Below are 16,445 nucleotides of genomic sequence, written 5' to 3' on the forward strand. Positions count from 1 at the left end.
ATATTAGAGTTGATATATGGAAACGCTAGCAACTTAGTTAGCACAGTTAGCACTGTGTCAATGGCTTAACAGTCCGACACACGTTTACACATTTAAACAGTCGTGGTAGATAGCTCCGTTGTTTAGCTCTGTAGCATACACGCTAGGAACGCCAGCTATAATGTAATTACGTTTTGCGACTGACCGTACGGTAAATCACCCGGAGTATACTGTCTATGAGTATTTTGTGTGTGAATGCAGACATTCTCCTGCTATGAGATACATGTAAGGCCATCTGCTGATATTAGAGTTGATATATGGAAACGCTAGCAGTCCGACACACGTTTACACATTTAAACAGTGGTGGTAGATACCTTGTTTGATAAATACACAAATAACAATGCAAACTTACAGGTTGTGTACCCGAATCTTCCCCTGCTCCAAACGGTCCAAACAAACTAGGAATAGCATCGTCCTTCAGTTTCAAATGCTGTGCATATCCGGCCTCAAACTGGGCAATGTTTTGGAAGCTTTCGTCTGTGAAATGCCGCGCACACAGTAACGTTCTTCGAACCTCTGAAGGAACAGTGTTAAACAGAAATTTCAACCACTGACTTTGTCGTGGTTCTTCCGTCGGTAGGACAAACAGCTCAGATTTCCCCTCACATTTCAGGAAACAGGTCCTTGGCATTGGCATGACTGGATCGATTGTGAACTGAACCAGAGCTTCCAACAGTAAATGTTAGGCTGGCAGAGGGTGCGGCCAGCACCGCTGGGTGTGGCCATAGCTCTTCCGGATTGGTCCATTTCGTTCCGGGTACGGCATGATGTCATGCCGTACCCGGAACTAAATGGAAGACTCAAATGGGCAGTGACGTATCTCCAACGAGGCGTTTTGGGGAGGTATTTTCTGTGTTAGAGTTTTACTCGCTGCAGGGTGTACTTTGAGGGTTTTGACTCTGCACACCGTTTACATGCATAAAAACCTTCATAACACACAAGGGGACGGGTAATAACCGGAAAAGCATGACATGGGCCCTTTACTCCATGTATTAAGGTGCGTTACAATCAACACAGTCTCACTCCCTGATCGTCCAAGAGCGACGCTTGGTCAGGGTCCTTTGGCGTACAGTTGTGATGCACCGAGTTTCCTTCAGCTTCATAAACGGACGCAAAGAGCTTTCAACTGATTGCAATGTATTCCCATCAGCGGCGGTATTTGACGCTCAGGGAAGCACCGCATCCGTCCATGTCGGCAGCAGTTAAAGGGCCCATGTCATGGCCATTTCTACTGATCATAATTCCATTGTTGAGGTATACTAAAATAGATTTATACTGTGCAATTTTCCAAACTCACATTGGTTTCTCATACAGCATCTCTGTAAAGTATGTGTATTCACCGGTATTCACTCTCTGTCCTAAACGGCTTATTGGAGCTCCTGCCCCCCCCTCCCTGTGAGCCCAGTGTGCTCTGATTGGTCGGGAAGTTGCGAGGCTCGTTGCTGCGATCTGCTGCGAGGAGCGGACAGGCTTCCGGGTCGGCGATACAGCGAGAACAAGCGAAACTCATCCTGAGCACACACAAACACTCACAGCCTAAGTAAAAACAATAAGTGTGGCTTGATATTGAGTAAGAAAAAGGTTTATTACGCTGTGAGAATGGGTCTGCGGAGAGCATTTCTCCTCGATCCCAACTTGGCAGCCCGAAAAACGTTTACCCATTTAAACAGTCGTGGTAGATACCTTGTTTGTTTTAAACATCATAAATACACAAACAACAATGAATACTTACAAGTTGTGTACCCGAATCTCCCGCTGGTCCAAACAAAGTAGGAACAGCATCGTTCTTCAGTGCCATACGCTGTACATATCCAGCATGAATCGATGAAAGGTTTGTGAAGCTTTGTTTCATGAAATGCTGGCAGAGGGTGTGGCCTCTGGGTATTCACACGTCACAGTACCTAGGGCTGCTCGATTATGGCAAAAATCCTAATCTCGATTATTTGGGTCAATAATTGATATCACGATTATTAAAAAAACGACTATCCATTTACTTTGAAAACATCAAATTATTTGAGAAGAAAAATTTGAACAGTATGTTTTTAACAGTTGATTACCCTGAACTTTAAGTATAATTCAACTGAAAAACCAATACAAAAAAAAATGTATTTGAAAAAAGAAAAAGTAATAATAATAATAAAAAGATAATCGTTTTATTCCGATTACGTTGTTTTCGTAATCGTTGCAAGCCATAATCGTAATTGCGATTAAAATACGATTAATTGAGCAGCCCTAACAGTACCCAGGAAGTAAACAATGGAAAATGAGAAATCTCCAACGAGGCGTTTTGGGGCAGCATAGACTGTGTTAGAGTTTTACTCGCTACAGGGTGTACTTTGAGGGTTTTTGACTCTGCAGTTCGTTTACATGCATAAAAACCTTCATAACACACAAGGGGACGGGTAATAACCGGAAAAGCATGACATGGGCCCTTTAACATGTTAAGCCCTGAGCCTGTTTTTCAGGTCTCAGGCTCGAAAATGACATTCCCAGAACAAATGACCATATTTTCCCTTCTAAAAGGGTTAAATTAATAATCTTTTTTCTCAAAGTAATGATAAAACTGTGAGTTGGATGTAGAAAAGTCAGAATCAATATAGATGTTTTTTATTTTAAAGAAAATTCAGATTTTACATAGTAAAAAACTGTAAATTATAGTGTCCGTCCAAAGATTATTTTGTACTTATAGTGAAAACTACCCTTGGATAGGTAGGTTGATTAAAAGCTTTAGGAATCCAAAGTACAACATATAATAAGTACCCTGTATCAAGATTGATGCAAAACAAGTGACGTTTGACCTTTTTAGAGAGATTTAGCAAAAAGAAACCACTTCTGGGGTCATTTGGGTGGATTTTCCATATCTCTGGCCCCCCTTGGTCGATTTTGATGGTTGACACCTCTTTCTGACCGTTAGAGCCAATAGAATCGAAGGGGGAGTCCCCCACACACACGTTGTGAAGAGAAAAGGTGGGGGCTTCGCGCATGTAATTTTCCATCAGAGTGAACCTATCTCTCGCTCTGACATCTGGAAACGGAAAAGCAGTTTTAATGCTTATGGATTATCAGAAATCATTTCAAAGGGACACAGACACATTAGATTAACCTATGGATTAACTTCAGCAGCGTTTTTATCGTTTTAATGCCATTGAAGACCACTTTGGAGAGACTACAGAGCCAAGGTAAAAATGTTAGCATTTTTAGCTACCTAGCGTCACCTGTTTTGATGTCCGTTTTTGCTTATAACGTCGTGAATTCGTATAATTCAGTGATAATGTGGGTGTCCATCGATTATGTGTCACCTCACGATGTGAAACGATGTCATGGATGTAGAGAAGAGATAAATAATAAGGTTTTGTGAGTGATTTTCGGTGCAGTAAGGTGTTAGCATTTTTTGCTCGTTGCTAATTCAGAGGCTCAGTGTTAGCATTGTGGGTTTTATTTTGAAAAAAAAAAAAAAAAAGATCAGTTAGATGAGTTTCTTCCCGTTACATGGATATAAAACATTCATAGTTTATTAAATGAACATGCCCTCAGACACTGTTTCCTGCAAGATGTTGCGGCAGTGCCCCGGTACCGGGGTCTCTCGGGCTTAACAGGTTAAAGGCAATGTGAGCGTCCATTCCCATTGGATAACGGAGAATTTTACACCCGGAAGTAAGTATTCTCCTTACTGTCGATTGATTTTACAGTGATATCTGCACTACTCATCAACTAAAAAACACCAGATTATACCTGTTAATTACACAACAGTAATTGGTTTAAATTGTGTACAATGCTTTTTTGTTTTTCCCCTTCGATTCTGAGAAACAAATAGTTTTAACGGAGTTTTGGATGGCCGAAGACACTACACTACCCATAATCCTCAGCTATCGTTTGGGACTACACCATCCGCTTTGCTTGACAAACCCCGTGATTAGTCCTCAAGCTCTGTGATTGGATGTTGGAGTGGCAGTGCGCCAAGGTTACGCCGAGCGTAAAACAGCACTTTGAAAGGGAATGAAGCCCAACGACGGCACACTATCCAAAACAGGATTCGAACGAGTCCACCCCCCCCCCCCCAGAACTACACATGCTGGCTATATGTGTGTTTCGTAACCTGTCCCATGGCGCGTCTCTACTTGGAATTGTAGTTTTAAAACACGTTTTCGTATTTTATCATAATCAGAAGTTGCCAGTATTAAACTGTGTACATACCTGGAGGTTTAGGGGATGGGAAACACATTGGTGTTAAAATATCATTTATAAATGGGTGAAAATTGCTTGTGTGCATAATGGACAGCATTAATATACCCACATGACAGCTCAGGTCAGAAGAGCTTTATTTAACAGCTGGTCTTATGTCTGTGACCCCTGTTGTTAATTGATAAGCCTTGAAACATGCACTTGTCAAGGTTCAGAGGCACATTTTGCAAATATGGCAGCAGCCATCGATCATCTTAAGATAAGATAAGATGAGATATACTTTATTGATCCCAAGTTGGGAAATGTTTTTGTTACAGCAGCATGTAACACATGCAATTTATTGTTACTTTGTAATTCTACTCCACCATAATTCAGAGGTTAACCTGGTATTTTTACTCCACTACATTTATTTTAGTTACTTTACAGATTCTGATTAATGATGTGAAATATAAACAACCCTTAAATCAGACTTTAGTTACACCTGAGTAAAATTCAGTGAAGGTGATTGTCAAGTGCCAACAATCAGGCGAGATATTTGATAGTGGGTGCTTGAGAAGACTAAAAATTCATCTGCAGATAGTTCATTAAAAACTGTATATAATGGCTATTTTGCCCATTTCAAGATTTCCAAAGGTTCATTGACATATCATATACACAACTACGGTGTAGCTATGCAATGAATGAAAAACTTTGGTCACAGGTTCCAAGAGGTGGGAGTAAGTCCGACATGTGCAAGTCATGAGCAAGTCTCAAGTCTTGACCTACAAGTATCAAGCAAGTCCCAAGTCACTGTGGTTAGAGTCAAGCAAGTCAAGTCAAGTAATTGCTCAGGGCAAGCAAGTCAAGTCAAGTCATACAAAATTCTGATGAATAAGCCCAGTTTCCGCATTTAAATCGGTTATGAAAATGGATTCAACCCACACTATGATCTTCATTACATACACAGTTAATCATTTGAAATCTAATTTAGACCGATGACAATCATATTAGATCAATATTAACCCTAGAACTGCAGACAATATAGCTAGGACTCAGTCAAAAAGTCTGTTCAAAAAGGCAGGATTCCAGGTAAGAAAATCATATATGGCATTTGCCATTACACATATTTAATTAAAATTTCTGTTAACACTAGAACCGCCAACAGCGTCAGCACCTACATCGATATCATTTTCAAATCATTTAATTTGTTCCTCTTCATCATTTCCTTATAAACTAAGTAGGACGATTTAAAACTCACTTAATTGGTTTAATTTAGAAATTGCTTCAGTTTATCATCATAACAGATCAAAAAGTTCAGATTCATTTTACAATAAATCAAAGAATGATGCACTTCTACAAACAAAAACAACATCATTAAAACATTTAAACAAACTACTAAAAGTAGATGAACTACATGATTCAACAGTTTACAGTAACTTCTGATAATAACACAGGGGAAATAAACGAGGCATCTCTTTTCCTCTCTCTCTCTCCCTCTCCTGACAGCCCGTCAGTATCAGGGTTAGTACAAATGAATCCCTTGGAGGTTCTAGTGTTCATTTACCGTTTTGTCTTCTCTTTGTAATGCTTAATCAATTTGAAACCAAGTCTAACGTAGCTTAAACTTAACGTTAGCTTTCTAGCTAACACAACACATTCACGCACCTTTCTCTGTAGGGTTTTTTGTAGTGACGAATGAAGTTGTATGTTGTGGTGGTCCTGTCACTGATCTTTATGCTGCAGACCCTGCATACCGCTGTTCTCTTCTTATTAGCGTCATCGACAACATAATCCTTGAATCCAAACTTCACTATTTGTGGAGTAACGCTAGCCGCTGCCATGTTAACTGACACTCCTGCCGTATAGTGGGTTGCCAGGTTTGCGCGCATGGCGCTATAATCACCCAATCACGTTTCGAAAAAACTAAACGTAATATCTCACTACAAAAACAAACGCAAATATTTAATTTTAAACAGTCAAGTCCTTTCAAGTCATCTGTCTCAAGCTTAAGTAAAGTCTCAAGTCATGAATACCAAGTCAAAGTCAAGTCAAGTCTTTTATCAATGTTAGTCAAGCAAGTCTCAAGTCAAAAAATATGCGACTCGAGTCTGACTCGAGTCAAGTCATGTGACTCGAGTCCCCACCTCTGCAGGTTCCTCAACAGTGCATTACAAGACATCTATCTTAAAGGGGACCTATCATGCAAAATGCACTTTTGTACGTCTTTTATACATGAATATGTGTCCCCGGTGTTCCAGGGAACTCACCAAGTGTCAGAAAACACAACCCTCTCTATTTTCCTCCATACCCAAATCTCTAAAAAGGGGCTGCAACGGATCTGATAAAAACTGATCCAGATTTGAACACTTTACTGACGTCAGTAAAGTGGAGCTACGGCTATTGGGCCAACTCTCCACCTATCAGGGGAATGTGGGGTTGGGCCACGGCCGGCCATTGCCGCTCGAAAGCGCTGGAGACGCTGTAGTACATATGCCAGGCCTGTAAGTGGCGCTGTAGTCTGCCACAAAAGCAGCTAAGAAGACTTCCCGCCCATAGTTACCATGGTTACCCTTCTGTTTATTCTCCGCTGTGGCTTTTTTTCTCCCTCCCCGAGGCAAGCGTTTGCTCCTGCTGCTTTCATTCAATGCAATCCCTCCCCGTCGAGGCAAGCACTGTAATTCTCTCCGGTTAGTCCACCAGCAGATGACAAACACCCACCTCTCCGCCTCTTCCAAGGAACGAGGGGACCGTGCGGCAGAGTTTCAGTTTCAGTTTGTTTCGCCGGTCAAGATGTCCGTTAAAGTTTAAATCTTCCGGACAAAATTTGAAAAGTGCCGGTCAAAGGTCTTCTTTGTTATTTATTGAGCTTTAAAACAAATGGCCTATAACAATATAATAAAACACGGAGGACGGAGATCTTTTTTTCTCCCCCTCTTGACTTGATCAAAGCACGGCTCCCCTCTCCTGCAGGGGGGCGGGGTCAGCTGCAGCTCACAAAATCAGCCCCGTAGACAGCAAACAACACATAGAGCGAAATGAGGCATGGCTAAAATGCATGATCTGTTTGGTATTTTGAAAACAGAAACGTATAAATATACCTTATATAGGTATGGCCCTACAATATATCATTTAAATATAGCATGATAGGTCCACTTTAACCTAAAGTATCATTAAAAGTTTTAATAAAGGCGCTATTATCCTATTATTATCTTTGTACATCCGGCACTAAACTGTTTTATTCTAGACATCACTTACAGTATCTTCTTGATATTTTCTATTCTATATTTCTATCAGACCTTCTACTTTCCCGCTATTTTGTATTTCCTCTTAATATTTAAAGGTTTTCATCAAATATAACACATTCAACAAAACATGCAGCAGACCTTAGGCAAGGCAAGACAAGTTTATTTATATAGCACCTTTCAACACAAGGCAATTCAAAGTGCTTTACAAAAATGAAAGACATTAAGAAAAAGGCATTTAAAAACAGTCATTAAAAAGCAACAAAATCTACCTGCATTGCAATTACTCTAAACATGTAATAACGTGTTTTAACCACTAGGTGGTGCGGGTTAAAAAACTGTCAAGTTTACAGTGTTAACAATCAATTATACTGCTGTTTCCGGTTTAGTTTACGACGGACCCAGCGGTCTAGTTAATAAAAAATAATAATATCAAAATTAATTGAAAACAGAACTGTAAAAGAATAGTTTCTGGTCTATTGTGAGGCCCAATATCTGTAGATAAATAAAGAACTAAGCCAGATGTGTAATATGTAATGCAGCCGAACCATTTATTACAATGCATTCATGTGATGACTCTCAAAGAGTAAAGCAAGCACTGCTGAATAAAGTATGATTTTATCTTTTACGAAACGTTTTTTTTATATGGAATACAGTTGGAGGTCAACCAATCACAGAGCTTGAGGACTAATCACGGGGTTTGTCGAGCAAAGCTGACTGGCGTCGTCCCAAACGATAGCTGAGGATTATGGGTAGTGTAGTGTCTTCGGCCAACCTAAACTCCGAAAAAATTATTGGTTTCTCAGAATCGAAGGGGAAAAACACAAAAGCATTGTACACAATTTAAACCAATTACTGTTGTGTAATTAACAAGGATAATCTGTTTTTTTGAGTTGATGAGTAGTGGAGATATCACTGTCAAATCAATCAACAGTAAGGAGAATACTTACTTCCGGGTGTAAAATTCTCCGTTATCCAATGGGAATGGACGCTCACATTGCCTTTAAGTGCCGCCGACATGAACCGATGCGGTGCTTCCCTGAGCATCAAATACCGCCGCCGATGGGAATACATTGCAATCAGTTGAAAGCTCTTTGCGTCCGTTTATGAAGCTGAAGGAGACTCGGTGCGTCACAACTGCACGCCAAAGGACCCTGACCAAGCGTCGCTCCTGGACGATCAAGGAGCGAGACTGTGTTGCTACAATAAGACATCCCCACGCTGTGTACGTAAATGTATGCACTGACAATGTTGCTCCGTGCTCTTCATTCAAGGCTTCCTACAGTATGTCATTTGGCACTCCCCCTCTCCCCCCCCTCTCTCTCTATCAGAACCATGGATAGCCTACAGCTATTTGTTTACGTGTTTAAAAAAGCACCAGAAGCTTATATATACACATCTAAGTTGTTCGTGCCCCACCAGTTTTGTACATATAAAAACGCCACTGTCTATGTCAAACATTGCTTGCATTATTATAGAAAAGATTGGTTTTGGACTAGTTCCTTCCTCAGATTCAGCTTCACTGTAATTCGTGCATATTGTTCCTCTCTAGTCTCTAGTTTAGTCTTTCTTGCACCAATTGGTCCAGATATACCGGATCCACCAAAGAGTGTCTAAATCACAATAATAACCAAGACACGTCTGTCTACCGAGAGTCCCCGTTTAAAAACCCTTGATTCTGTTCAATTCTTTCTAGAAACACTTAATACATTATTTATTCAGGTCTTACCGTACAGGTTTTACTCATTCTTAGATCAGAGCTCTGATCGAGTCTCCGTCCGAGTTCAGCAGAAGGGGCGGGGGGCAGACAGAAGGGGAAGCACAGCATGTTAATTACAACCCTCACATCCATTTGATAATTGTCTGACAATGGCCAGGGTGACACCCTTCTGTCTGAGAACATTTCATAGCCAGGAAACCTACATACATATTGAATCACTGTAAATTCCCATCATACTGATCACCTCACTTTTATGTTAAAACCGGCATACAGATCTCTGGTGAAAGTCACCAAACCAGTTTCAAAAGAGGTACGTGTTTGGTCCGAGGACAGCACAGCGGCACTCAAAGACTGCTTTGAAACTACAGACTGGGACATGTTTAAGCAGGCAGCACATACAACAACACCACCAACATCCAGGAATATACAGAAACTGTTACGGGCTACATCACCAAATGCATTGAGGATGTGACCCACACCAGATCCATCACCATCAGGGCCAACCAGAAGCCATGGCTGACAGGAGAGGTCCACAGGCTGCTGAGGGCCATATTTTGCCTTCAGAGAAGGCAATCCAGCTGGTCTCAGAGCAGCCAGGGCCGACCTATCCCGTGGCATCCGGAAAGCCAAACGACAGTACACCCGGAAGATTACATTACATGTTACTTGTTAGACGCTTTTATCCAAAGTGACTTACATACTCAATACTGTGTGGACAATCCCCACAGGAGCAATTCGGGGTGAAGTGTCTCAGGGACACAACGACATGCTAACTGCAGTGGGGTTTGAACCTGTGCTCCCCTGATCCGAACACCGACGCACTAGTCCACTGCGCCACAGCCTCCCTTTACAGCTCACTTCAGTGACAGCAGAGACACGGAGCCTGTGGCAGGGTATTAGGACCATCACGGACTACAAACCACCACCACAGACCTGTGACAGTGACATCTCTCTGCTGAACAACCTCAACGGCTTCTTTACACGCTTCGAAACACAGAACAGCACACCTGCGCAGAAAACAACGCCTCCACCCAACGATCTGTCTGTCCCCAGGCAGTGTGAGGAGCACACTGCTAAGGAAAGCTTCTGGGCCTGACAACATCTCCCTGAGCCAGGCTGTTGTTCCCTCATGCTTCAATCTGGCTTTGCTGGCGCTGTGCATGTGGCTGCCTGTTGCTCCAGCTCCCTGTGTCTTTATAGATTTTTTGTCTTTTTACTACTTTTATTTTCTTAGTTTGTACAAAAGTACAAACTAAGAAAAAAATTCTTTGCATATTTATTTTTGTTTTGTAACTAACTATGGCCACGTTTTGTTTCGAACGTTTCCTGGTCATTCTTCTGTTACTTTTTTCACTTTTTGTGACGGAGAGCCATGCTCAGAGGAGTGACGGCATTGTTTACTCCCGTGAGCAGCTGATTGCGCTGTTTAGACCTGTGCTACTGCCCGGAGCGAGGCATGACATCCCGGAGGAGCTTCAGAGGCTAAAGCGGGGCTGCAGGGCTGGAGCCAAGCGGAAGACGAAGAAGAAGAGGAGATACAAACCTTCCGTACCGGCCATTATAATGGGGAACGTGAGGTCTTTGGGGAATAAGATGGACGAGCTCGGCGTGTTGACGAAGACGCAGTGGGAATACCGTGAGTGCAGTGTCGTGTGTTTTACGGAGACATGGTTGCACCTGCTCATCCCGGATAACAACACGGATCTCCCCGGATCTCGTTCGGGCGGACAGGGACGTTATTCTGAGCGGCAAAAAGAAAGGAGGAGGGATTGCACTGTATGTGAACGAACGATGGTGTAATCCTGGACATGTTACTGTGAAGGAGCGCTTCTGTACCCCGGACATTGAACTGCTAGCTGTGGGATTACGTCCATTTTATCTACCCCGTGAGCTCCATTCCGCCATTGTAGTGGCTGTTTACATTCCTCCTTCTGCGGACGCGGAGGTTGCTGGTGACGTCACCCCCCTCCCCCGCTTCACTGTGAGCACAGGACAGGGCCAGAGACAGATGGAAAAACTCCACCAAGGCAAGGCTGCTGGCCCTGATGGTATTAGCCCCAGGGTCCTGAGGACCTGTGCCCGCCAGCTGTCTCCTGTTCTCCAACACCTGTACAACCTGAGCCTGTACCTGGAGACCATCCCGGTGCTGTGGAAGACGTCCCACGTTGTTCCTGTCCCTAAAAAGAAGACTCCTTCTGGGCTCAATGACTATCGCCCAGTAGCTCTCACATCTCATGTGATGAAGGTGCTGGAGACACTGGTCTTGTTCCACCTCAGACCGCAGGTGAGATCATTTCTAGACCCTCTGCAATTTGCCTACCAGCCTCACCTGGGGGTGGACGATGCTATTATTTACCTGCTGCAGCGTGCTCACTCACTCTTTTCGGATGACTCTGCAGTTGTAGGGTGTATAAGGGATGGACGGGAGGAGGAGTACAGAGCGCTGGTGGGTGATTTTGTTGAGTGGACTGGAAGAAATCATCTGCTTCTGAATGTGGCCAAGACCAGAGAGATGGTCATTGATTTCAGGAGGAAGAGGACACAGCCCCTGTGCATTCTGGGAGAGGATGTGGCTGTTGTGGAGGATTACAAATACCTGGGAGTGCACTTAGACAACGGACTGAACTGGAGGATCAACACTGTGTACAAGAAGGGGATGAGCCTGAGGAAGCTGAGATCCTTCAACGTATGCAGCAAGATGCTGGAGATCTTCTACCAGTCTGTTGTGACCAGTGGCGGCGCCAGGGTATGGCTGGGGTAGGCTACAGCCATACCAAGAAATGGCTTAGCCCCACCTTAGCCCCACCATGAAAAGTGATGCAAATTCAATTAAATAATAAGCGAAATGCTAAATGTTGAGAACACGGATTGCGAAAATATACGGGTCGTGTCCACAGCACACAAACTGATCCTGCTGTAACAACAAGTGCACATTACTGATGCAATATGGTTGAGACCATTCGGGCTTATGCTATAAGAGGGGTGCAAGGAATAGTCTAAGTAGTGGGGGAGTTTTATACACTAAAGGTGTGGAAATTCTCTGGCGTTATAATATCAGCGCGGCCGCGGTCAGATCAAAATGCCTCCGAATGCAATTTGAATAGACCTACAGCCAATCAGAGCAACGAAACGTTGGATCTGCGTCATGCCTTATTGATTGAGATCAATCGAAACCGCCATTCAGTATCCCCATTGGATCTTCAACGTGTACTATCATACGTTACGTTCACAGTGATCCCTTTTTATTTACTACAAGACAAATGTGCCGTTTTATTTCATAAAGTTCCATTTTGATTGAGACAGGGAAATAATCTAAACCTCATACGTGGCGTTTCACTGTCAAGGGGGGGCGATATAGCGTGTATGTAATTACATTGCAAATACTGACTTGAGCACCACCACTGTATGGGTTAGCCCTACCATAGATTACCCAACAAAAATGCTCTGGCGCCGCCACTGGTTGTGACCAGTGCTCTTTTCTTTGCTGCAGTCTGCTGGGGGGGCAGCATCAGAGCCGGTGACACCAGCAGGATCAATAAACTGATCAGGAAAGCTGGGTCAGTCATCGGCATCAAGATGGACCCCTTTGAAGCTGTGGTGGAGAGGAGGACACTGAACAGGCTTAGGTCCATCATGGATACCCCCCCCCCCCATCCTCTCCACCTGCAGCTGTACAGACAGATAACCCCCCCCCATCCTCTCCACCTGCAGCTGTACAGACAGATAACCCCCCCCATCCTCTCCACCTGCAGCTGTACAGACAGATAACCCCACCCATCCTCTCCACCTGCAGCTGTACAGACAGATAACCCCACCCATCCTCTCCACCTGCAGCTGTCCTCTATCAGACCACCTGGTTTGGGTGGCTGATTCTGGGATATATCACTGCGTTCACAAAGCAGAGCTCAGGTGGCAGCTCCGTCATACGCTCCCCCCGAGACGAGGCATCGCTCCTCTCCCCCCGTCTACCAATACACTTCTGCAGCATCATTGAAGAGTAGTCATGGTGAGTGGCAAAAACCCTCCAGTTAGTATTCAGTATTTGGCCTTTTGCTCCATTCACTAATAACCCTAGAGTCTCTGTTGCAGTGCTTTCACCTGCTGTTACCTATCAGCACAGAGAGGGACAGGCAGGAGTATTTTTGGTGGAATTGCAAAAAGAATAAGAACACTTAGCTATCTCCTTTTTTCATGCCTTATTGGTGCCTATAGGCAGGGGTGCACATAACTGGTACGCAGGTACGCATGCGCGGCAAACATCTGAAATGCGTAACGTCACTTGTCTCACTAAGTGCCTTTGCGTACCGACGGACTTGTGATGCTTTTCCAGAAGGCGCTTAGATCACTGGACGACAGAGTCGGTCGCCGTGTGCACAGACGGGGCTGCTGTTAACGTTGGTGTGTACAACGGTGCCCCGCGCACACACTGGAGAATTGCGCAAAATCAGCTTGCATGCTCCACTAGCACCCCCCCCGTCCCCCGTCGACGTTCGCGACACAGAGGGCTTCATCACATAACTTTGCGTGGGGCCAAAAGTTGGAGTACCAAACACTGTCTTCTGGTACTCATCTGAGTAACTCACTAAGAAAGTTATGTGCACCCCTGCCTATAGGTCCTTTCACCAGTCAACTGTTAGGGAATTGTGTATTTAATGATAGGGATTAGGGAGGTGTATGTGTCAGAACGTCATAGCAGGGTGTGTGATCTCTAGCCAGGGCCGAGCCTACACTAGGAAACGGATGAAGATATAAACATTGTTCATGAAAAATAATGTGTCTGAGGTTTGTGCAACTTTAAGAAATATTTTGTCGTTATTTCTCTTCTTTTTTTTTCTCACGCAAACAAGTGCCAAGCCTGCATGAATAAACTAAATAGTAAAATAAGTGGTATAACATCCTTAAATTCATGATTACTTTCACAGTTTTTATTCAATTAGAACAGTTTGGTCAAGTTCTTTGATCGAAGTCAGAAAACACAGACCTATTTTGTAATTATCATTTTGTCTAATAATTGTTCTGTCTCTTCAATAATCGATTATTCATGGCGTTGTTAAAAGAAATGGTGTTTGGAGTCTGTATGAAGCCCTTTATAGGAACAAATCAACTGGTTGTCTTGCATCATGTTACTCAGGAAGCATGTTATCCATTAACAAAATGAAGTTTGCACCAGAGTTATTCTTATATGCCCTCATTCACCAGATCTATGTCTTAATATATTTTAAAATACAAGAGTCATAAAACATGAGTCATTTTGGAAGATGAATTGTAGGTTAACAATTGAAGTCTTGTACTCATTGCTGCAAATTTGGCTTCATTAGTTGTCTTATAACTTAGCTATTATTATTATTATTATTATTATTATTATTAATAATAATAATATATTTGTCTAGGCAATTACAGATGGTTATATATATTATTTTTTATCACAGTTCAGTAAGAACTATGGGTATCATGGCATGCATTAGTAAATAGTTATAATCTCTACTGACATTACAAATAATAAACTCTTCTCTCAGCTCCATACTTGAGTATTATTTATTTTTACATTTTCAGAGAGATTTATTTGAAAGGGGATTATAGGGGATGAAATGTGTAAAGGCTGGGTTCAAACCTGTGACCAACCCAGTGCAATGAGCTCCAGGTCACGCCAGCCCAAACCACTGAGCTATGCGATGACACAATACTAGTATTATAATGTTCTTTTTGTTTGCAAATATGTATATCTCTCTTGAAGATACGACAAACCATTTTTGTCGTATGGTTCCATTTGAAAAAACTGATGCTTAATGCTTTTAAACGCACTTGTCATTGGAGTATTGTTTTAAGGATATGAAGGTAGGTTTTTCAGCAGGTCAAAATGTGTACAGCCAAAAGTGGCTTGGCAAGAGGCAAGAGTTGGGGTGCCAGGCTCCTGCAACAAAATACCAATTTGACGAGCTGTTCCTTGGAACAGGTTAGGAATTAAATGAAGGGAAGGTGCAAAAGCCTGAGCTTTCCGCATTGGTGAACTAGTAGTGAGGGCATATCAAACCACACAGCTAACTAGCTCTCCTCTTAAGGACATGAGAAGAGGTATTTTCATTTGTCAGTTTTACAGATACTAATGTTCTTAGCTTGTAGTCCAAAGGAACACATTTTAATCCCTAGCAAAAACCGCCCAAACAGCCCCAGATGTTGATCACTGTTCATGACATTAGTTTGGAGTTGAGATCATTTTTCATATTTCCTCCTCCTGCTCTTTTCAGCTGGGACGACGTACATCTTTGGCAAAGGAGGAGGCCTCATTACATTCAAGTGGCCAGCCAATGAGAGACCCAGCACCAGGACGGATAGGCTGACCGTAGGCTTCAGCACCTCCCTGAAAGATGGCATTCTGGTCAGGATTGACAGTGCATCTGGTCTGGGGGACTATCTCATGCTGCATATAGTAAGTACTCACACACACTCTTTTTATTTGTATCATTGATGTGTCAGCATTCCTTTTTTTGTCAATAGCACATGGCGCTTTCACACCGCAGTACTTTTCCCACAAAGGTTCATCAGAACTTAGTTCATGAGAACTCTTTAGTTCTCATAACTATACAGATCGCGTTCACACCGGAATAAGTCCCTGAGGGAGGATTAGGCAAATGAAGCCGCTGACGTCACTTCTTCTTCTTCTGCTTTGGGTTTACTGGCAGGCAGTCCCCGGCCGGAAGTCCCCGGAGTTGGGGACTGGCTTCAGTAGAAGCTGCTGGGACTCCCAGCAGCTTCTACTGAAGCCTTCAGAGTAAATCGCCAGAATGCCGACACCTCCTCATCTCCACCGCTCCCATGTTTTCTTTTGTGTTGCCATAAATTAGTCTCTCTGCGTTTCTGCGCTGGGCTAATGCTAATGCTAATAATGCTAATGCGAGGATAATAAAATGGCAGCTTCACAAAACTTTTCAGAGTTTTACGGGGCGTGGTTTGCAATCCGCCCAGCCAATCACACCGTTTTCTCCCACGAAAGTCCCTGCTCTCTAGCAGGGACGGAAAAGGGGGTAAAAAGGTTCTGATTAACTAATTTTAGTTCCGGCATTCATTCAAAATAAAGGAAAGATCTGAACATCACAATGATTGAATCCCATTTACATTTTTACATCCTATTTTCATTTTTTGGCCTTAGAGGCTGACGTTGCATGTACGTTTGCAGACAGTATGTAAAGGTTTTTTCCAATCCTTGTGGTTCCCTGTGTCTTGCTCGGCATCCTTAATAACGGTTTCCTCTAGCGTCTCCTCCGCTTTTAAGTTTTGGGACATCC

At 43.0% G+C, this 16,445-nt stretch overlaps 1 protein-coding gene across 3 annotated transcripts in view; it reads left to right on the forward strand.

Moving 5' to 3' along the window:
• The window catches only part of nrxn3a (neurexin 3a), a 200,104-nt gene that overhangs the window by 162,045 nt on the left and 21,614 nt on the right, over nt 1-16,445 (forward strand). For all 3 annotated transcript variants that reach the window (XR_004556265.1, XR_004556266.1, XM_034134763.1), the window contains one exon: nt 15,408-15,589. Coding sequence is in view for 1 of the 3 variants with exons in the window: in XM_034134763.1 (XP_033990654.1) it covers nt 15,408-15,589 (182 nt within the window). In the remaining 2 variants the exon portion in view is untranslated. The remainder of the gene's footprint in view (nt 1-15,407; nt 15,590-16,445) is intronic.

Source organism: Trematomus bernacchii, unplaced genomic scaffold (assembly GCF_902827165.1).
Source record: "Trematomus bernacchii unplaced genomic scaffold, fTreBer1.1, whole genome shotgun sequence".
In the NCBI taxonomy this organism is placed as follows: domain Eukaryota; kingdom Metazoa; phylum Chordata; class Actinopteri; order Perciformes; family Nototheniidae; genus Trematomus; species Trematomus bernacchii.